Below are 23,533 nucleotides of genomic sequence, written 5' to 3'. Positions count from 1 at the left end.
ACACTATAGAACGGATTTGGACTGGAGACACTTTCATACTGGCATACTGTAAACAACTCATTTACTCACACACACACACACCCACCAGGTTTTCCATTAGCTGGTAATTGTTGGCTTTAGGACAATTAAGAAAATGAAGCAGATAAAATTGTTGCCAGCCAAATTGAGCAGGAGAATAAAATAAAAATCCTCCCAGTGCAAAAATAATGCTTTATATTAATTGATGGAAATACATTTCACGGTCATCCTAATCGTCTATTAGGTTATTTTGTTACATTTAGTGGAAATAAAATTGGAGTCTGCTCCCCCGGGACTGCGGCACAGAAATATCAGCTCACAGATAACTTCACTCAACCTTCCAGAGCAGTGGTCACCAACCTGTCAATCATGATCGACCTCCAATGTACTCTGTCCACAAGAGTAACAACATGAATGTGTGTATAAAAAGAAAATTGAGGCTGGCTACTTAGCTTATTCAAGCCTATAGGCAGAGGGTATCATCATTTCTGATTCTCTGTAATAATGGTATGACAATAACGCATTTTATTTTGTAAAGTATTTTTTTTGCGTCAAACAGCATTTTCAGTCACTTTGTCTGAAGGAAAGTTGATAAAGAGGTTATTGTCAAGCCCTGCATGTTTTTTCCCCAAAGGTCTCATGGAATCCTACATTGAATACCACACATTGGCTGCTACTGTAGGCTGAGAGAGAACAGCTATTTCCATGTTAAAATGTTATGGGACGCATTTGTGTCATTGTTTTTTATGCTAGGCCACTCTGGCAGGCCTACATTATGATCAAATAGCCACAGTTGCCTACACACATGGCCACTGTTAAAACTAACTTACAGCAGATACAACCTCAGTGCTCAGAGTAACAGCGCGTTGGAAGTTGCACAAAATTTTCACAACTTTCAAACTTTGTTCTCAGCAGACCTGAAATTTGCTCAGTGACGAAGAAAACGAGGGAACATTGGTTGTAATGTATCATTTCTTACCTGCACACAGCCTATTTTGAGCAAAATAACGCTTGTCAGACAGCACTAGAGCTGCAGCAGCTCCTCAGCTCGTTGTTGCTGGAGTAAAACATGTCCTTTAATAAGACCAGTCATTGGGCAACAATTCTAACGCAGTCACCCGTTCAAAACGGTTTTGATGGCCACAATTAAAAATCTAACATTTTTATTTCTCAAATGGCAATTACAACGCGCCTCCCATTTAAGTACAAAGGTAACAGTAGGCATATTAATACTGCGTCACCCACCACTTGGCAATGTGAGCTGGCGGCAGTATGCATTTGGAAAACATACATAATTGTCTGAAACCTGAAAGTTTTTATTCATATTATGTGGCATGTTTTACCTTGCTACAAAGCAGCCTAGAAAAAATCTGACCATAGAAACATGGAAGCAATTATTTTTATAAAAATACTTCCTCATATGCCATTTAAACCAGCATCTCTCCTGTTGGGTTTCATATCAAATCCCAGTTATATTAGCAACCTAAGTTTCTAACAGAGATCGTCATCTCTGTCACATATAGAACCGCTGGCATCAGGTGCGCTGTTTGTAATGGTGTTGTTTTCCCAAAAGTTGCATTTTAGCACATTTTGGAAAATAATGCTTTAGTGTCTGCTTCATTAAAGGAGTTGGATGTTATGTTAAGATGAATATCATAATCAAAATGTTTGTCATTCTGAGCACCGTGAGTGGACGTCCTAATGGGTTATACACACAATGCATAATATTATAGCTCAGGAACATTTCTCAAATTGACAGCAAATTAAAACATAATCAGGTCACGTTGTCTGGGACACATTTTCCAAATGGAAAATATACAGAGGTGTGTTTCCTTAGTATCTACATCGTTATGACATTAACAGAGTGCATGACTGTAGAGGTGTTTGTTGCTTTCAGAAACAGCCTCCAGTCAGAAACGGTGCCTTGTTCGGAGGAATGTTCCTGCAACTAAGCAACAGTCAACATTCACAGACCTTTCACCTAGGACAAGTATTAGAGTCAACTAAACCATAACATGTGAAGCATAATGTTAATAATCCAACACACCATCACTAGCTTGCCACAAACCAGTGTAGGACTTATTTATGACATAGCTAATAGTAATAAACATTACCGATTTCAATAACGTTACCTTACCTATCGATTACGTACCTGTGCGGTGTATTCAGTCACCCACTATTAATTGGTTGGTTTGCTATTGGAGAGGTAGCGGATTGAGTAAGGATTTCTTGATGACTAACAGTAGTTAGCTAACTTCACGACAAAAGGCGCGGTTTAGTCTAGATGGATTTGCGTTAAACCTCTGCGGTGTAGACCCCTAGAATTCCCGGTCAAGTTTACGAAATTCCCTCCAATTCTGTGAGTTCGCAGGAGCCAACTGTCACTAGCAACAACTAGCCCCCCTCTGAGAACATCTAACGTAACAAAGTATGGGGACAAATCGATGCGGCCTATTCATCATTTGGGATACAAAATGTAGCTATGCAATTTTAAACTAGTTTACATTTGGCTTTGTCACTGTTTGGCAACATGAAGTTGAACGCCATGGTAACACTTGAGCCCCCCACTCCCCTACCTTCCTCGCGAAAACTGGGGGTGAAACTCGGATAATGGAAAATACGTTGAAGGCTAACTAACGTTAATTGTTGCATTCACTGCCCTTGGAAAGTTTGAACAATTGATGTTCAAAACAAAAGCTGATGTTCAATTCGGGGAGGGAAGTACTGTCACTTGCTAGTAGGAATTACAGTTAGCTAGGAATTACAATACCTTGCTGGCACTGGCGTAGGTAACGTCAACTTGTTAGTAGCTAACGTGACCTTTCTAGGTAACGTTAGCTAGCTGGTCAACTAAAAACAAACAAGATTTCACGGCCTGACAAGATAGCTAGCTACCTACTTAGTTATTGTTGTCTATAACAGTTTCAAAATGAGTACACGTAGCTGGTTAAATACATTAGCTTACCATGACTCCTCGAAAATAGAGCACCAACCTAGTTTTGTTTTGGGGTAGCTAACTTGATAGCGAGCTGCGTGATGATGCTAAGTTAGCTAGCTGGTGGTGAACTAGCCACTTGCCTTGGCTAATAAAAGTAGTGGAAATAAATGAATTACCTCAGTGAGTTTTTTGAGAAATTATCGTAACACGTTATGGTCAACGGCTCATTCTAAGAGACATGAGAAGGCTGGTTTCTCAATGAATAGAACTAAGTCGTTTCGGTGTTGTTGATGAATCCCCTCAGTCAATGTACGTTATCGGTCCAGTGTCAGCCATTATATTCCCTGTTCAAGGAGGCGGAGTGATATAAAATAGTAGTGCTACTTGCACAAGAGAACCTCATCATCAATACGGTTATGTTTTTCCTCAAATGCACACACACACAGATATGTAAGGAGTATATCAAAGTGACTGTAATTGTGTGTACAATATTGTTGGACAAATGTACAGGCAATGGCACCCCTATTGAATAAGGTACTATTTGGGCTCTCGGATGGTTAATTATTGGTACGTTACGTTGCAAGTATGTCAGTGTTTAGCCTAAAAGTTTAATTTTGAACAGATCAAGTTTAATTCAGTTTAATCAAATTGGCCAATGACTTACAGTATTCACTCACACTAGTGTCATGGAAGCGTGTAAATATTCAAACTGTTACTAGCTGTAATTATATGATAAGCAAACAGACCCCTTTGTGAATCAATAGAACCTACCCTTATCATCTGAGCTGAAAGTTTGCCACGCACATACACATCAAAAAAAATCTCCCTAAAATCTATATTAATAATACATTGAGACTGTAGAGAAGTATAAAAAAAAAACACCGCAAGATCTGCTTAAGTTTACAGAATAATGTGTCCGACCACAAATTTACAACTTTTCTACAACTCCATCCAGCTAGATGCTCGTCATCCGATGAAAAACACAAAATAAGACGACAGCGCTAAAGTCGAATTGTAGGCGAGCATACATAGGTGTAGGCGAGTTTTGATTGGGACTAAAGCAAACCAGACGACATCATTTACTTGTTTTTATTTTATTTACGGATAGCCAGGGGTATGCTCCAACACCCAGACATCATTTACAAAGGAAGCATGTGTTTAGTGAGTCCGCCAAATCAGAGGCAGTAGGGATGACAAGAGATGTTCTCTTGATTCGTGTGTGAATTAGACCATTTTCCTGTAATGCTAAGCATTCAAAATGTAACGAATGTAGTGAAGTTAAAGGTAAAGTAAGGTACAGAGACCCCCAAAAAACGACTTACTTTACACCACTGCTAAGGTTAGCTGAAGATTGTAGTGGCTGTTTAAAGAAAACTGAACCATGGTTTACAGTTTATTTTGGCCCATAGACCACTTTCAGGGCGAGGAACAGTCTAACATCAAATTGTAAAATAGTGAAAACAGATTGACACGGTAACATCTTCTCTCCTGCTATGTTATTTTATGCCCAATATAATTGTTTCTATTTCAACGATATCTGTACAGCCTTATCGTTCATCTGAACTATTACTATATACGGGAGATAGATTATTATATTGATTCCGTTTACATCACACTCACAATATCACCCTTCCAACTTGCTTTTTTTATTTTATCTAGCCCAGCTCAAAACACAATCCAGCGGGTGGCGTTGTTGTCTATTTCTGGGCTCGCCACCCGCTGAAAGCTCAAAAGAAGACGGCAACGCAAGCAATTCTGCAAGTCGAGGCGAGTTTGTTTTCGACTGAATGCCGAACTACCTGTCCTCTGAAAATGGCTAAACTACAGTCTTTGATTGTGTTTGTCAATGAACGTTTAACAGTGGTTGCAGTGGAGATTTTAGACGTTGTAGAGAAAGTCTTCGCCGAGTACCAGGAGGAGATTCCCAGATCTGAAGAAGAGAATGACCGGCTACGGAGACTTCTGCGGATCACACCAGAAATAAAACAACGTAGAATAGACTCCCTCCACTCCTCCCTCGCTGACTCTGAGGAGGAGGTTATCCCTGAGCAGCAGCTCCCATTCAGATTAAAAAGGAACAGGAGAATCTCAGGACCAGTCAGGGGGTTGGGAAGATTCAAGGGCTAGAGGCTGACCTCGTAGAGTTCATATACACTCCTCCCTGTGTGAATAGTGAACGTGATCAGGAGGATCAACTTCAGTCCTTGACTCTTCCCCAAACGGGGAAGCACAGAGAGAGTGACCCTAAACCAGTGATTGTCAATCCACTGAAGATGTCTAAACTACAGTCTTTGAGTGTGTTTGCTAGTGAGCGTTTAACTGTGGCTGCAGTAGAGATTTTGGGAGTAATGGAGAAAGTGGTAGAGGAGTACCAGGTGGAGATTTCCCAATTTAAAGAGGAGAATGACCGGCTATGGAGACTGCTGCGGATCACACCCGGAATAAAACAATGTAGAATATACCCCCTCCAGTTATCCCTCGCTGTCTCTGAGGAAGAGGACCCCCCCGCCAGAGCAACAGTACTGTAAGCAGGTGTGGAGCTCCAGTGTGGGGCAGGGGGACACAGAGCCCACACAGATTAAAGGAGAACAGGAGGAAATCGGGACCAGTAGGGCAGCTTCAGGGACTGAAGGCTGACATCATAGAGTTCATATTCACTCCTTCCTGTGTGAAAAAATGAATGTGATCAGGAGGATCGCCTTCAGTCCTTGACTCTTCACCAAACGTTGGGGTACAGAGGGACTGACTCTAAACCAGTGAATCTCAAACTTTTTGTCACTGTGACCCACCTTGACAATCCCTGTGACCCTCCAGATAACCAAGACAATGTCTCCTGCCACAGATCAGCCGCAAGCAGCGATCCAGTAGGACTTGACAGCAGCCGACCATTGGATCCCAACCCACCATTGAAGAAACCCAGCACCACGTCTAAAAAAAAAACTCTCACCGGGAAAAGATTGAATCGCAAGGGGACCCTAAGCAGGCGTACACAGACTCATACAGGAGAGAAACCCTTTAGCTGTGGTTCCTGGTGAGAAAAGCTTCAATCGCAAGGGGACCCTAAATGAGCATATAAAGACTCATACAGGAGAGACACCATTTAGCTGTGATGTCTGCGGGAAGAGCTTCAGACACAAGAAGAACCTAACTGAGCATATCCGGAGTCACACCGGAGTGAAACCGTTTAGCTGTGGTGACTGTGGGACAAGCTTCAATCAAAAGGTTTCTCTTAAAAGGCATGTACTGACTCACACAGGGGAGAAATCGTTTGTTTGTGGTGACTGCGGGAAAAGCTTCAGACAGAAGGTTAGCCTTAACAGGCATATGCAGACTCACACGGGAGAGAATTCATTTGTCTGTGGTGACTGTGGGAAAAGCTTTAGACGCAAGGGGACCCTAACTGCACATCTACTGACTCATAAGGGAGAGAAACCATTTAGCTGTGGCGACTGCGGGAAAAGCTTCAGACAGAAGGTTACCCTTAACAGGCATATATGGGCTCATACAGGAGAGAAACCATTTAGCTGTTGCGACTGTGGGAAAAGCTTCAAGCATAAGGGAGACCTAACCAAACAGGCACTGATTCACACAGGAGAGAAGCCAACTTTTCCCGCGGCGACTGCGGGAAAAGTTTCAACAAGAAGGGGAACCTAACTGTTCATTTACTGACACACACACAGGAGAGAAAAAAACATTTAACTGTGTTGACTGCGAGAAAAGCTTCAGACTCAAGGAAAACCCACCTGTGCATATGCAGACTCGCAAAAGGTACAGGGGAGAAACCATTTCGCTGTGTTGACTGTGGCTTCAGACACTAACTGAACCGGGACAGTAATATATAGAACATCCACAAAGAAAGAAAACAGGACAAAATTGGATTAAATAAAGACAAGGAAGACAGAGATCAGGGGATGGAAATTAGAAGGCAGGATATGGACAACTCTGTTAGGAAAGCAAAGCAACTCTGGACCATTCATGTTGTTGGTTTAAGATAAATGTACTGTATGTGTGATTAATTTACTTTTGTAAAATGAGTTTGATTTAATTTCATGGTCAAAGAGTACAGAGTATTGTAGGAAACCAGTCCTGGTCTGTGAGGAAAGTACGTTGATGTTTTCACCCTATTAGAAACAGGAATTTCTGGATGTTTTTTATGTCTCTCAGGGCTGTGAGAGAATGGCAAGACTGATGTAATCAATATATTAAACATGTTATAATGTTCAGGGGAAAGGAGGGGGGGGGTGAACTAATGAACCAATCATTGATTCAAGTCCCTCATTAGAAACAGCTGTGGTAGTGCTGGGCTCAACGCTATCCCGGGTTCACCAGGGGCATTAATCGAATCCCCTCAGTTTCTGGGTCACAGAGGAGAGGAGGATGGATGAGTCGAGGAGAGGACGGACTTGAGAAGCCCAATTGAGAATCTCCCTAGAACTCATGTACGCACCAAAAATCCACAATATATTATCTTCCTTAATTTACAAATAAATAACCATAGAACATGTTTTTTCACATAGAATATCATTTTTCTCCTCATTGTGCTGTGGATGATAGGTGTAAATGTTGCTTTCTTAATTTAATTGGTGTTTGTTTTGTTTTGCATCAATATTCACTTGAGTGTGATTTTTTTCCATCACAAGATAATCAACTCTGGTTATTATTACCCCAGTAAGTTCTCTGAAAGGATGTTAAAGAAGTAGTTCTGTATTTTACAACTTGATGTTAGACTGCTCCTCACCCTGAAAGTGGTCTATGGGACAAGAGAAGTTGTAATCAATGGTTCAGTTTTCTTAACTTAAACAGCCACTACCCACCTAGCACATTTGGTTCCTTTTTTTGGTTTCCTATTGGTTCTGGGAACAAAGCCATACGTTTCCTGACCGGTAAAAAACAACATGTTTTAAACATTCTTAGAATGGAAGTAAAACATTTGCCTGTACTGGGATTGTGAACTTTTAGGTGGCAGGGAGGTTCTGAGAACTTTTTACTATGGTTCCCTGAAAGTTTTTTCCCTGGGAGGTTTTAGTAACGTTCTGAGAATGGAAATGATAAGTTATTTGAAAATAATTAACATTCTGAGAACATGTTCCAATAAAACGTGTAATAACAAGCACAGATAGTACACTTGGAATTTCATTTGCTTAGGCATTAGTCATACAATCATACATTTTTGTATTGTGGCACGGCATCAAGTGAGATTCAAACCTATGATCTTCTCTTCTCTATGGTCCACTGTGCCGTCAGGATGGAGCTAGCGTGCCATGTCTTTGTAACTCATACAAAGCTGTTCATTTCAGTCGATTCACACAAACCCCATTTCAAAGGAAACAAGCACTTCTAGATCAGGTGTGGCCAATTAGTGGGCACTTTAACGAGATAGGAAGAGTTTTGTTCTTCCTGAGAACGGAACGAGTATGTTTTTAAATGACATTCTCTGAACATTGCTCATGTTTTCTTGTGCCTCCAGCCACAGATCAGCCGCAAGCAGCGACCCAGTAGGACTTGACATCAGCCTACCGTTGGGTTCCAAACCCTCCATTGAAGAAACCCAACACTAAACCCAGCACTAAACCCAGCACCACGTCTAAAAGAAACCTCAGTGGGGTAAAAAATGTCAATCTTAAGGGGCGCCCTGAAGAGCCCCATTTGGATTCATACAGGAGAGAAACCCTTTAGCTGTGGTGACTGTGGGACAAGCTTAAATGAAAAGGTTACTCTTAACACACAGGAGAGTAACTGCTGGAAAAGCTTTAGAAACAAATTGAGCCAAGACCATGAACATCTACAAAGAAAGAAAACCTGGACAAAAATGGAAAGAAGAAAGACAGTTGAGACAGAGGAGCAATTCCAGTGTTATGGATGTGACATTTGCACACAAGATCAGAAACAAAAATGTCTCACAGAATGGACAAATAACATCAATGCAATTTTTGATTGCTGTTTCTATAGAACCCCTTGGGTGGGAGTGTCAAGGAAAGGATCTGAACTTCCACAGGTGAAACCATGGTTTTATTTGGAAATGTGAAACTTCCTTTTAACTCAGGTTGACGTTACTATAGAATCGCCGAGATCAAATCAAATCACATTTTGTCACATGCCCCGAACACAACAGGTGTAGTAGACCTTACAGTGAAATGCTTACTTACAAGTCCTTAACCAACAATGCAGTTTTAAGAAAAATACAAAAAAATAAAAGTAACAAATAATTAAAGATCAGCAGTAAAATAACAAGAGCTAGGCTATATATGGGGGTACAGGTACAGAGTCAATGTGCGGGGGCACCGGTTAGTCGAGGTAATTGAGGTAATATATTTACATGTGGGTTGAGTTATTAAAGTGACTTGTGCATAGATAATAACAGAGAGTAGCAGCCGTGTAAAAGAGGTGGGGAGGGCAATGCAAATAGTCTGGGTAGCCATTTGATTAGATGTTCAGTAATCTTATGGCTTGGGGGTAGAATCTGTTTAGAAGCCTCTTGGACCTAGACTTGGTGCTCCGGTACCATGCGGTAGCATAGAGAACAGTCTATGACTAGGGTGACTGGAGTCTTTGAAAATTTTTGGTATACTGGTATAGAGGTCCTGGATGGCAGGAAGCTTGGCCCCAATGATGTACTGGGCCGTGCGAACTACCCTCTGTAGATTCTTGCAATCAGAGGCTGAGCAGTTGCAATACCAGGCGGTGATGCAACCAGGATGCTCTCGGTGGTGCAGCTGTAGAACCTTTTGAGGATCTGAGGACCCATGCCAAATCTTTTCAGTCTCCTGAAGGGGAATAGGTTTAAGAATAAGAAGGCAGGATATGGACAACACTGTTAGGAAAGCAAAGGAACTCCACATCCTTCATGTAGGTTTCAGATATTTACTTTTGTAAAACGTTCTATGTAAATAAAGTATTATTTGATTTGAATGACAATATAATTATCAAACAGTGCAGAGTATTGTAGGAAACCAGTCCTGCTCTGAGGAAAGTCACGCAGCTGTAATATTGATATTTTCACGTTTTTAGAAACGAGAGTTCATGGTCATTGGTTTTGGAATATATCTCAGGGGTGATGAGAGAATGTTGATGTTATTAATAACTGATGTTGCGAATAAAATCAACTAATTAACCACGTATCATGTACTTGATTAGAAACACGTGTGATAGTGCAGAGCTAAAACTAAAATGTGCACTCATGTACCAACAATCCACACTCCTTTCCAGATTTAATTCCTTTACTTTGATCAACCAGTCATTTTAATGACCCATTGTTTTCCACAGTATCTGTTGATTCACAAAGAAATGGGCTAACCATGAAGCAGACAAGATCGATTACGTTTTCTCCTTATGGTTCTGTGGCACGTAGGTGTAACCGTTGCTTTCTTAATCTAACGAAGTCATAATTATTGTGTTTTTCATCAGCATGTGTGAGATTTTTCTAGCTTGCTTGCCATTCTCTGTTCGGCTATCCTTGTACCCCATGTAATATGCCAAAGACGGAGTACAAGGAGTGGAACGTTGCAGAGCCAGGTACTAGGATTCTTCAATATCTCAAGATAATCAACTCTGGTTATTATTACCCCAGTGCATTTCCTGAAAGGATGTTAATTCTCATCTCAATAACCCATCTGGTTTGACGTACAGACTTTTTTATTCCCAATAGTTTGTATTTCAACGGCATCTCTACAGCCTCATAATGTTTCATCTTATCTGTTACTGCATACTGGATATTTACGTGATATTGCCCTCGAAGCCGGTGTTTGGAGGATATATTGACACTGGTGTTGTTAGGCACGAGATGAAGTCGAGGGCCGGCCAACCGTGCCAATATATCCTCCAAACAACAGGTTACCAACATATTAAAATAATGATTGACATATTTTCATTAACAATATTATTTTTATTAATTTATTCATACTATTTGATCCTTCCACGAGATATAGTCCCGACACAAATCTAGGGTTGCTATCGAAGCCGGCTGGTCAATCATTCTATCGGTTCGGTTAAAACTAGATGACATTCGTATCATTTGACCTTTTTTCAATTGACATTTCTTTGTGTAAATCCATAAAAATGATAACAGCTGATTCATGATTTCGACTGGCTGAGAAACGCTTCCTGTCTGTCTTGTCCCGACTCCCAACACATACATTACTATAAGCTGGAGATCGAATTTGTTTCAATATTCAATGTTGCAAATGTCGGAGAGACAGACAGAAAGGTTTATACAAATCTCTGCAGTTTAAAACAAAATGTTAGTCTAAAAGAAATGTGAGATAATGTCTAGATGCTTTTTATAGTGGAGATCAAGTTTATAAATTGCTTAGCTGGGCTGATGAAACAGTGGATTGCTCAATCAGATGGAACAGAGTACATAGGCATTTTAACATCATATATTTCTTTTGTGGAATAGACACCGGCTGGAATGCGGTTTTAACCACCATTCAGAATTAGAACCACCCATTGTATAAATTCCATTATTATATTACAGCTAGGGGCGCTGTTGTCTTTTTTGGGACAAGCCAACCGCTGACAAACACAAAAGAAGAAAACAACACGGAAGTAGAATTAGAGGGAAGATTGTTTAGATTTTGCATCAGGCATATTCTTTGCGTGGGTTTAGATGCAGTGAACTGAATACCGAACTCTCAGTTTTCTAAAATGTCTAAACTACAGTCATTGAGTGTGTTTGTTAGTGAGCGTTTAATGGTGGCTGCAGTGGAGATTTTTGACGTAGTAGAGAAAATGGTAGAGGGGTACAAGGAGGAGATTTCCCGTTCTAAACAGGAGAATTACCGGCTTCAGAGACTACTGCGGATCACACCGGAGATAAAACTACGTAAAATAAACTCCCTCCAGTTCTCTCTCGCTGTCTCCGATGAGGAGGTTACACCTGAGCAGCAGCACTGTGCGCAGGATTGGAGCCCCAGTCTGGGACAGGAGGGCACAGCACCCACACAGATTAAAGAAGAGCAGAAGGAAATCAGGACCAGTCACGAGGTAGGGCAGCAGAAGGAACAGGAGGCTGACATCATAGAGTTCATATTCGCTCCTCCTTGTGTGAATAGTGAATGTGATATTCCCCAGACCCAGACTGTGGAGGACAGAGGGAGTGACTCTAAACTGTTGGATCTCAAACCTTTGAGGAAATCTAAAAAAATCAGCACCACGTCTAAAAAACCTCATTGCTGCCTTGACTGTGGCAAATGCTTCACTCAGGTTGGCCGACTGAAGATGCACTCGAGGATTCATTCAGAGGCGAAACCATTTAGCTGTGGAGACTGTGGGAACCGATTTCAGCTGAAGGGAGAACTAACCAAACATATTTTGATTCACACAGAAGATAAACTTTTTAATTGCGGTGACTGTGGAAAAAACTTCAATCACAAGGTTGGCCTTAACAGGCATATACTGCTTGTCCACAAAGAAAGAAAACAGAACGAAAATGGAAAGATGAAAGGGGAGAAACCATTTTGTTGTGGTGACTGCGGTAAAAGTTTCACTCGCAGGCAGACTCTGAACAGACATAAAATGATTCACACAGGAGAAAAACCATTTCATTGTGGATTTTGTGGGAAAGGCTTCAATCGCAAGGAGACCCTCATTGATCATATCCAGAATCATACAGGAGAAAAACCATTTAGCTGTGGTGACTGCGGGAAAAGCTTCAACAGGAAGAGGAACCTAACTTCTCATTTACTGACTCACACGGAAGAGAAACCATTTACCTGTGGTGACTGTGGGAAAAGCTTCAAGCAAAAGAGTGACTTAACCAAACATATAATGATTCACATGGAAGAGAAACCATTTAAATGTGGAGAATGTGGAAAAAGCTTCAATTACAAGGTTAACCTCAACAGGCATATGCTGTTTATCCACAAAGAAAGAAAACAGGAAGATAGTGGAAAGAAGAAAGACAATTAAGACACAGAGATCTTCTGTCAGGAGATTAGAATAAGAAGCAGGATATGGACAAGACTGTTAAGAAAGCAAATCAACTCTGGATCATTCATCTTGTAGGTGTGTCGTTCCATGAAATTAGTGCCTTTTGCGTCCCTTTGATATTTTAAGTAGATTTTGTGCATGAATATTGAATTGTTAAGCCTGTTACATTAAATTACGTGCCCTGTAATATATCATAGATCACATGGAAAATTCAATAAATCAGATTTTTTAATATGGAGAAAGACTTGCTACATTGCGAGAATTCAGCATTTTGACATACAGTTGAAGTCAGATGTTTACATAGTTAGGTTACAGTCATTAAAGCTCATTTTTCAACCACTCCAGGAATTTCTTGTTTACAAACTATAGTTTTGGCAAGTCGGTTAGGACATCTATTTTGTGCATGACACAAGTAATTTTTCCAATAATTGTTTACAGACAGATTGTTTCACTTTTAATTCACTGTATCGCAATTCAAGTGGGTCAGAAGTTTACATACACTAAGTTGACTGTGCCTTTAAACAGATTGGAGAATTCCAGAAAATGACGTCATGGCTTTAGAAGATTTTGATAGGCTAATTGACATAATTTGAGTCAATTGGAGGTGTACATGTGGATGTATTTCAAGGCCTACCTTCAAACTCTGTGCCTCTGCTTGACATCATGGGAAAATCAAAAGAATTCATTCAAGACCTCAGAAAAAAATTGTACACCTCCACATGTCTGGTTCATCCTTGGGAGCAATTTCTAAACGCCTGAAGTTACCACGTTCATCTTTACAAACAATAGTACGCAAGTATAAACACCATGGGACCACTCAGCCGTCATACCACTCAGGAAGGAGACGCATTCTGTCTCCTAGAGATTAACGTACTTTGGTGTGAAAAGTGCAAATCAATCCCAGAACAGCAGCAAAGGACCTTGTGAAGATGCTGGAGAAAACAGATACAAAAGTATCTATATCCACAGTAAAACGAGTCCTATATCGACATAACCTGAAAGTCCGCTCATCAAGGAAGAAACCACTGCTCCAAAACTGCCATGAAAAAGCCAGACTAAGGTTTGCAACTGCACATGGGGACAAAGATCATACTTTTTGGAGAAATGTCCTCTGGTCTGATGAAACAGAAATAGAATTGTTTGGCCATCGTTATGTTTGGAGGAAAAAGGGGAGGCTTGCAATCTGAAGAACACCATCCCAACCGTGAAGCACGGGGGTGGCCGCATCATGTTGTGCACTTCACAAAATACATGGCATCATGAGATGTGGATGTGGATATATTGAAGCAACATCTCATGACATCAGTTAAAGCTTGGTCGCAAATGGGTCTTCCAAATGGACAGTGACCCCAAGCATACTTCCAAAGTTGTGACAAAATGGCTTATGGACAACAAAGTCACGGTATTGGAGTGGCCATCACAAAGCCCTGACCTCAACTATCGACAATTTGTGGACACAACTGAAAAAGCGTGTGCGAGCAAGGAGGCCTACAAACCTGACTCAGTTACACCAGCTCTGTCAGGAGGAATGGGCCAAAATTCACCCAACTTATTGTGGGAAGCTTGTGGAAGATTACCCGAAACGTTTGACCCAAGTTAAACAATTTAAAAGGCAATGCTACCAAATACTAATTGAGTGTATGTGAACTTCTGACCCACTAGGATTGCGATGAAATAAATGAAAGCTGAAATAAATAATTCTCTCTACTATTATTCTGACATTTCACATTCTTAAAATAAGGTGGTGATCCTAACTGACGTAAGACAGGGAATTCTTACTAGGATTAAATGTCAGGAATTGTGAGAAACTGAGTTTAAATGTATTTGGCTACGGTCTACGTAAACGTCCGACTTCAACTGTATGTCCCTCTGTGCATCATCTGTTTTCACCATCATTGTAAAGCCCTATTTATTTGGTTGCTTTGACAAAGTTATTTCAGAAGTTCTTTTTTTATTAGTGATTCACTTTAAGGAACCCCCCACACACACACACACCTGTCCCTCATTTTATGGTCAACCCTGTTACGTGAGCTGAACTCTTGTTTTAATATGGTGTAACTATATTTTTTTCATCTAATAGTCAAATTAACATCTAATAGTCAAATCATAGTGTAAAAGCATCACAAGGGGATTTATGGCTGATTTAAGATGAATTTGTCACCCCTGTTACCTTATTTGGCACCTTAATAGTCACTATCGTATTTTTATTTTATTTAACATCTTGAGATGGGAAAAGTGTTATTGTTATTATTTTTATCCCCATTAAAATCTGTCTGTTTCAGCATGAGTTGTGTATTTTTGGCACGGGCTGCGTCTCAATCTATCCCATCCGCCGATGTCGGCCTTCCACGTCTGTGGTGGAAGGTGGCAGAGCTTCAGAGGGGTTTGTTAGACCAGGAAACATCCCGAAAATCTTTCTTCTCACGAAAACATCTGTAGTGTCCCAACTCATATGATCCCTGTATGGAAAGATAAGACTCATGAGCATGATGGTGTTTTGCTCTACAACCCCACAAGGCGTCATGGGACTCATCTGAAGGTGTCCCTGTACCGGGACGAAAAAATGAATGGAAGTGAATAAGGCATTTCCACGTGAAAGGTATACGGGTAATTACACTAATTATTATTTATTTTTTTAATCTCTCTCAGATATAGCACAGACACTTCAAATACATAACTCCTATAGATTTATTTTTGACTGTTTTTCCATGTCAGAATCTGTTAAATCATGTGTTTATATGGGCTAATAGCAGTAAGGCCAAATTCAATGTTTCATCAAATAATTTCCTAAATATATTTTGATACATAAAAATGAAATAGCTAAATGATCCTTGGTATGAACATCTTAAAATAATTCCATATGTTAGCTTAGTAGAAACCCAGTCCCGGGCCCTTAGACTTTAGTTACAGTTACTGAAATAAAACAGATCTTGGTCAGCAAGAAACTTACATGAGTTTGGCAAACACAAAATTGCAGAAATAGAAAAGTTAGATAAATAGCAAGTTAGGTTCTCCATGTTGGCTCCATGTCCAGCACTGGTTGTGTGACTTTAAGGAGTTAAGTTGAACATGTGAGTTTTCAAATTAGGTTACACTACTCGAAAGGCACCTAACAGATAAATGGATCATTTATTTACTTTTGTAAAGCATTATTCTATGTAAATAAGTTTTTATTTAATTTGAATAATGATATAATGGTCAAACAGTACAGTATAGGCTGTTGTTCAAAGTGCGGTGTTGATGTTTTCACGTTAGAAACCAGAATTTCCCAGGCATTGGTTTAGGAATGTTTTGAGACTGTTATTGATACATTCAATATTTTGTACTAAACATTTTAAATAAAAAACAACTCATTAACTAATCAATTATTTTATTAGAAACATTTATCCCTCCACACACACACACTTATGCCGTGTTCACATGCTTGTCGGAACTAGGAAACTCAGACATTTCTGACTTGCTAATTGTTTGAATGCAGCACGCAGTGGCAACCCGTCATTCAGGGCAGGTGGTGCAGAGAACCACCTGTTTTGAGACTCACCTGTTTAGCATGCATGTGATAACATGCTGTTTTGCATGTTATTTTGGCATTGATACGTGTCACATATCAGTTTGCAAACAATGTAAATAAAATAAATTGTTAATAAATCTGCAAACAAAAATGGTCTCTTTTTTTGCTTTCTTGAGTAAGGCTGCTCCAAAATGCAGGTGTTTCAGCCTAGCTCAGTGCAGTCTGTGGTGGTGGGGCAGCCAGCGGAAAATACGAAGTGTAGGGGTTGGTAATGTTCTCTAGTTGCCCCGTGATTGGCTCAGTGTTCTGTCACTCATGGGGACAACACATCACAGCAAAATCTACGGGGAGAGCTTGAAAATTCAAGCCCCTTCGATGCTGCCATAGAGTTACATTATAGGTGCCCATCCAAGAAGGCTCAAGGTCATGGGCCACAGATAAAATGACTTCAAATCATGTTATCTCTACCATAGCTTTGATTGGACTGATCATGACAACATCATACTTTCAAGATCTTAGTAGCAAGCTAGCAGTCATCATCATGAATCAAGTCAATAATCAACTTGCAAATCCTTTTCAATCCTTGTCATATGAAAAGAAATTATGAAGAGAAATTATAGATAAAACTTATCGGTGCTCATCGGCCATTGGACATTAACATTACACAACAAGTTGGAATTAGAAAAATTCAACAATAAGTGGTTTGGAAGGAATCAGTGGCTAACTGCAAAGCAATCACAAGCCTGCTACTCAGTGTAGTGGGTGTGTAGTCCAAGTCTCAGTTTAAGGGTTTCTTTTCCAAGCTTAAAAGGATAAACATTCAACATGGGCCATGCTGTCCAGCATGACGTCTGCCGCAATCAAACAACTGGAAATTCAGAACTGGGAAATGTCAGACTTCAGTGAGTTCAAGACAACTGGGAAAACGTGCTCCTACTGGGAAAATATGTTTTGAACGGTCATTAAACTTGGAATTCCAAGTCGGGAACTTGGGCCTCTTTAGAGAGCTCCAACCTGAAGATCACTGGCGTAATGATTCAGATTTGTTTTTCCCCCAGTTGTCTGAAAGCACCATACATTCAGAGAATGCCAGACTTTGATGACAAAATGTACCCACGAAGGACCACCGCGAAGGACCACAGTAGAACAGGGTGAGTCAAAAAATGTATTGTATGCTGCTGCATAAATTATGTAATATGACAGGGAGATATGTATCCTGCAGCTAAGAAAGTAATACTAAGTGTATGTTGTGTAGTAAGCTGTTCATAATTTAGCCTACTGTTCTGACTTGGTGGTGCACACGTAGCCTATAGCCTGTTTTTGAAAAATGTCATCATAAAATATTGTAAGAGCTTTCATTGTCTGCTTATGAGCTGTCTTTATTTATCATACGGTTCTGACTTGGTGTACAGGGAGATTACTGCAATAAGGGCCCATGTTCTGAATTCTGTCACTGTACATTTCAAAAGTGCTGAACAAATAGTTATATTGACTACGTCGGTCCTGGCTCGCTCATTAATGTCTTAATCGAAGTTACAGATTCCCTTTTATCCGCTTGTCGTCCCCTTATGCCACAGTCTGTACATCTTAATTGTCTGTAGAAACCACATTTGTTTAAGCAAGTCAGCCATATCAGCTATGTTTTTTTTAAAGGCTGTAAATGAAGCTGAATGAACTGTTTCGCTGCCAGACAAGGCTCCGCTGATAGCCAGGTGTAGCAGTGGTATTGTGTTGGGACTGCTGGTGAGACAGCTTTATGTAGGGCCCAAACAGTTGCGGTCACCGTTTTCACCGTTATAGTGCAATTAATGTATTGTTTAGTGTTGTGTAGTGGCTTTGCTGGCATGCATCTACAAAAACATGTTTTGTTTGCCCCACTAAGATTTACATGCTACAATGACTACTGGCAGCACGTATATAACTACAGTTTCCTAGTTCCGACTAGTGTGGCAATAACAATTGCAGGTGTGAGGGCATTTTCTGTTGAACCTTACTAATGCTTGTGTACTAAAATATCCTTCTTTAAGCCTAGGCATTGGGCTAAAGTTAAAGAAAGTAACTCATATAAGATAGAAAAGTGTGTGTGTATTAATAAGAGGCCCGATCTAACTGTTCTGTGTGTTTAGAATGACCCCATGATACCTGGGCGCGCAGCCAAGATCTGACAGAAACTAACTGGTTCCTTTTATCCTCACTGGAGACAGAGGAACGTGTTATATTCTGCACACCAGTGATAAAGCTATTAATCTATTTGGAGCCTGTTTCTGGGCGAAAGATTCATGTTTTGTGTGTGTGTGTGTTCTGTGTGTATGGCCAGTACGACCATACATAGAGGAAGTATATCTGGAGTGACTCCCTGTCATTCTGGCTCCTGTTGTCCTCTCTCAGTTGCGAAAGACTGAGACAACCTTTTCACCCAGTTTCCTCCCCTCACACACACAAACACATACATAGGATCACGTGTTTTACAGATGCTTGCTTAGGGTAGTTTGACTATATAAATGTTCCTGTACTCTTTGTACAGGAGGCTCCCACTCCATTTCACCTGCGTGGGTGGTGTGACCAGCCTCCTGATTTATAATACGTTTTTAATAAAAGTAATACCTTGATTGATTGTTGACTTTGCCTCTCCTCATTATTAGTTAAAGGTAGCAATTCCACCACACAGGTGAAATGGTTGGGGAAAAATAACAAAAAAACGTGGCAGGATGTGAAACATCTGAAAACAAGGCCCTTTATCTAAGTAAAAACATTCACAATTTCCTACAATGCATCATGTATGGGGAATATCGAAGACACGATGTCATACCCATGCCTAGTATACATTTGTAAGAAAATAAATCATTCAGTTAGAGATCTTGGATTTGACCATCAGAAATTAGGTTAAAGAATAATTATGTGTACGATGCCTCTGTCGAAATGCTCTTGGCCAGGTGGGAAACGTCTTAAGACTGTCCAGTCTGCTCCAGGAGCTCATCCAGCTCCAGATTACGGATGATACTGATCAACCCCTTACTGATGCGATAGGTGCGCTGGGGGTCAAAAGCACCTCTGTGATGATCATGTTGGGTCACGTAGATTCTGCCCAACACACGGTCTGACTGCATGCTGATAATGATCCGGTCGATGTTGCTGTCGTCATTGTGTCCTGTGTAGTTTTTGCGGACATAACGCGGTATGTTCCTAGACCCAGGGGCATTGAGATTGCCCACTTCGTAGTATGGTAATCCCTGGTCTGGTAGCAGTTGGTTACATTGGCCATCATGCTCCTCTATTTTGTCGAAGAAAGGGTGGAAGCCAAACACCTTCTTCTCAGGGTTGCTCACTGTCACCATTTCACCCTTTTTGTTGAATTTGATGTAGTCGTGGGCGAACCAGTGAAGGAGATGGAGGCCGTGTCTAGGTCGAGGTGTACCAAAGCCAGATGACTGGAGGTGTCTCATTTCGTTAAGTGTGTCCATGGAGGAAGGACAAGGAAGTGAGTATCCAGTCTGCTCCAGGAGATCATCCAGGTCCAGATTACGGATGATACTGATCAACCCCTTACTGATGCGATAGGTGCGCTGGGGGTCAAAAGCACCTCTGTGATGATCATGTTGGGTCACGTAGATTCTGTCCAACACACGGTCTGACTGGAGGCTGATAATGATCCGGTCGATGTTGCTGTCGTTATTGTGTCCTGTGTGGTTTTTGCGGACATCATGCGGTAGGTTCTCAGACTTTGCAGCATTCAGATTGCCCACTTCATAGTACGGTAAGTCCTGGTCTGGTAGCAGTTGGTTACATTGGCCATCGTGCTCCTCTATGTTGTCGAAGAAGCGGTGGAAGCCAAACGCCTTCTTCTTAGGGTTGCGCACTGTCACCATCTCATTGTCGTTGTTGAATGTGACATAGTCGTTGGAGAACCAGTGAAGGAGTTGAAGGCCGTGTCTGGGCCGGGGTCTACCAAAGCCAGATGATTGGAGGTGATCAATTTCGTTCAGTGTCTCCATGGTTATGATGTTCTCTAGAAAGGAGGGAGGGCAAGGTAGAAAAGGTGGAAAGATGGAGAGAGAATAAGAGTGGGTTTTGATTGTCAATGAGTGCTAGCAAAACATTTATTGAACTGTTCTAAGTGAAAGAGGACACACACTTTTCTGTCATTGTCTCTACAGAGTGGTCCTTGAGAAAATGGGTTGCATCCTCTTCTCAACACGACAGAAACACACACTAACTACAGGTGGACTTCACCCTTATGGTCCTTTTGCTGTTCTGCCCTTCAATGGAAATCTGAACAATAAAAGAGATATAATCAAAGGTGTCTGCAAAGGCAGGACAGTAAAGTTGCATCTGACTGTAAAACTAGAGGAGCAGTGTAATTTCTCGTGACCATTCATAGAGGCCAGGAGGGTACCGGCTTAGGTGTACACGCCTGAAGGCAGCAGGCCCACCGGTTCAGGAAATGGTGGGTACCCCAAGTCAGGTGGTTGAGACCCTAGCAGGGCGGGAAGCCTAGGGCCTCACAAGGCAGGGGACTCATTGCCAGCTACTACTAAGGCCACAAACTGCTGGAGACTAGGAGCCTAACGGGGCATGAGACATACAGTAGGGCCTAGGATTAGAACAGGACACTACGGGATGTGTTTCAAGTTTTATTGTCACATGCACAAGTACAGTGAAATGCCTTGCTAACTTTCTTCAAATCGAACGAGGGACTGTGGACCTATGGAACAAGTAGCCTAGTAACTGGACAGAAGACAATCCAATAGGGTGAGATGTTTTTCATCATCAATGGCAGATCAGTATTGGGGTTATGGTAATCTGAGTCTAGATCTGTGGGTAGTGTGAATGTATCCCAGTTGGGTTACTATTTATTAATCCACATATAATTATAAATAAAAGTCCCAATGCAAAATCCCCTCTCCCTTTCATATTTTAGCCGTCATTAAACAGGTGATCACGTGATCAACCTTCTGAGCCTGAAATGTGTCTTCAAGAGGAATTTGCATTTCAATACAGACTTCACAGCTAGCACAAAACGTTCTAAGAATCATGAAGCATGGTGAGAGTGTTGTTGTCCTATGGTTATTTAGCAAACATCCTTCCCTGGGAATGTTGAAGGATAGTGGCTTGGCTTTGGTACATTATCAGCACATTTAAGGAACTTAACAACAACAAAAAATCTGGCAAGGCGTGCTTGTAAAACAATTCGAAAACATTTAGGCCTACATTGTTGTCTTAAATCTGTCTAGCCCCATTGCAAGATACCGTCTTTGAGCAAACCTTGAACGTCTTGTCCAACTAGTCTAATAAAACAACCAAGACTTTCTGTAACCAACCAGCTTACTTCCTTATGTCCATCATTATGCAGAAGACATGTTTACAAATTGTACATTGAATGCAAATAAATATTGAATAAATGAACAACTTACCTATTTTGAATGAAGTATATTCAATGTTTGTGAAGTGGTAATATGCTAGGCTGCTATGGAGTTACAATTGTATAGCAATAGTTTCACTTTTATCCTGCCGAGTTGTTTATATGCAGAATGTAGACGTGTCCTAACCACTCCCCAAAGTTCCATGGGCAAAAAGCCACGGATATTTAACACTATAATCTCCTAATGTTATTTTGTAAAAATGTTTTTTTTTTTTGCCAACTCTCAACTAAAATCACAGTTTATCAGTATACTTAGTAACACAATATACAAACTCCAATCTGTTAATTGGATCTGAAAATAATTCCAATTACATGAATTGAAATGGCTTGCGTTCAACTGTCCTAAATGAAATTCAAGCCGGTAATCACAATACATTTCATTGAATGCTGAAAACGATGAGCCGCATGCCACCCTTTCGTAATCTTGTAATAATTGTAAAGCGACCACACTGTGTGGTTTGTATTTTTCATTAATCCCCTCTAGGAGAGAGTCCCGGTATGTCAATATATACACATGAATTTAGAATCAACTCAGTATTTAAGACATGAGTCATACTTTCAATGCCACATATTCTTTAGATTCAGAGATGTCTCTGACGTAAGAGGTACATGGAATGCTGAATGCCAACCTTTTGTTTCAATCATTTTAAAGGTTGAAGGTTTTTGCACATTAATGAGTGATTTACAGGAATGAGGTCCGTGGTTTGAATCATAAGTGGATTGTATTCAGAAATATATTACTTAAAACTATGCGGTTCACTACAAATCACTTATCAATCCATAATCATTCAGGAGCTGTGAGATGGATGCCAATGTAAGTAGTCACACAAAATCAAGCTGTCCTCAAACCTATATAACTAGTACACAGTAATAAATGCAGTATCAACATTGTTCTGAAACATGTTGGCTGGAGTTGTGGTGTTTTCTAACAACCAATACCGCTAGACTGTAATTACATAGCACTTACATTGCAGTTCTTACGTAAGAACAAAGTGATGCCATGTTTCCTAATTAGTTTCCAAGTGAACCGTGAGAAAGCATTTTTATCCATCCAGCCACGATCACACCTGAATTGAGTGGCCAACGAATCACAAAGCCCTTGATACAGCCTAATGCAATCAGTTGTATCTGAGGTGCCTGAGATAGATTTCAAATAGACAACAGATTTATTTTCTGAAGGATCAATATCTTTCAGCACCAATATTAGAGAGTCGCATCTCTATAATCCCCATTGGAGCACTTTGTAGTAATGCCACACAATCTTCAAAGCGAACGTTGTGAGGGCATTTTCTGTTGAACATTACGAATGCTTGTGTACTAAAATATACTTCTTTAAGCCTAGGCATTGGGCTTGAGATTGTTAAAGAAACTAACTCATAATAGACAGAAAAGTGTGTGTGTGTGTGTATTAATAAGAGGCCCGATCTAACTGTTCTGTGTGTGTGGAATGACCCCATGATACCTGGGCGCTCAGCCAAGATCTGACAGAAACTAACTGGTTCCTTTTAGCTTAACTGGAGACAGAGAAAATTGTTATATTCTGCACACCAGTGATAAAGCTATTAATCTATTTGGAGCCTGTTTCTAGAACTGTTGAGCTACTGTTAGAGGAAGTGTATCTGGAGTGACTCCCTGTCATTCTGGCCCCTGTCGTCCTCTCTCAGTTGAAACAGACTGAGGCAACCTTTTCACCCAGTTGTTTTCACCAGCCTCCTGATTT

The 23,533-nt window shown here is 40.7% G+C and overlaps 2 protein-coding genes across 7 annotated transcripts in view; both read right to left on the bottom strand.

Annotated features, from left to right (window-relative positions):
- Positions 1–3,310, bottom strand: part of LOC112231799 (pericentriolar material 1 protein-like) — a 34,501-nt gene extending 31,191 nt beyond the window's left edge. For 5 of the 6 annotated variants that reach the window (XM_042311975.1, XM_042311979.1, XM_042311978.1 and 2 more), the window contains exon 1: positions 3,133–3,310. The gene's annotated coding sequence lies outside the window, so the exon portion shown is untranslated. Of the gene's footprint in view, positions 1–2,983; positions 3,003–3,132 lie in introns of those variants that run through there. The other variant, XM_042311976.1, reaches the window with a different exon arrangement.
- Positions 3,311–19,105: 15,795 nt separating this feature from the next.
- LOC112231798 lies at positions 19,106–21,950 on the bottom strand. Its single transcript, XM_024398568.2, has 2 exons — positions 21,806–21,950; positions 19,106–20,400 (listed from the first exon to the last, which is right to left on the bottom strand). Exon 2 carries the CDS (start codon positions 20,384–20,386, stop codon positions 19,340–19,342), a length of 1,047 nt encoding a protein of 348 aa, XP_024254336.1. The 5' UTR covers positions 20,387–20,400; positions 21,806–21,950; the 3' UTR covers positions 19,106–19,339.
- Between the last annotated feature and the right edge of the window lie 1,583 nt (positions 21,951–23,533).

Source organism: Oncorhynchus tshawytscha, linkage group LG34 (assembly GCF_018296145.1).
Source record: "Oncorhynchus tshawytscha isolate Ot180627B linkage group LG34, Otsh_v2.0, whole genome shotgun sequence".
Lineage (NCBI taxonomy): Eukaryota > Metazoa > Chordata > Actinopteri > Salmoniformes > Salmonidae > Oncorhynchus > Oncorhynchus tshawytscha.
This window is presented reverse-complemented; position numbering and strand designations above follow the sequence as displayed.

Excerpts from the sequence above, each read along its gene's own strand:
- LOC112231798 (XM_024398568.2), bottom strand. The coding sequence starts at position 20,386 with ATGGAGACACTGAACGAAATTGATCACCTCCAATCATCTGGCTTTGGT.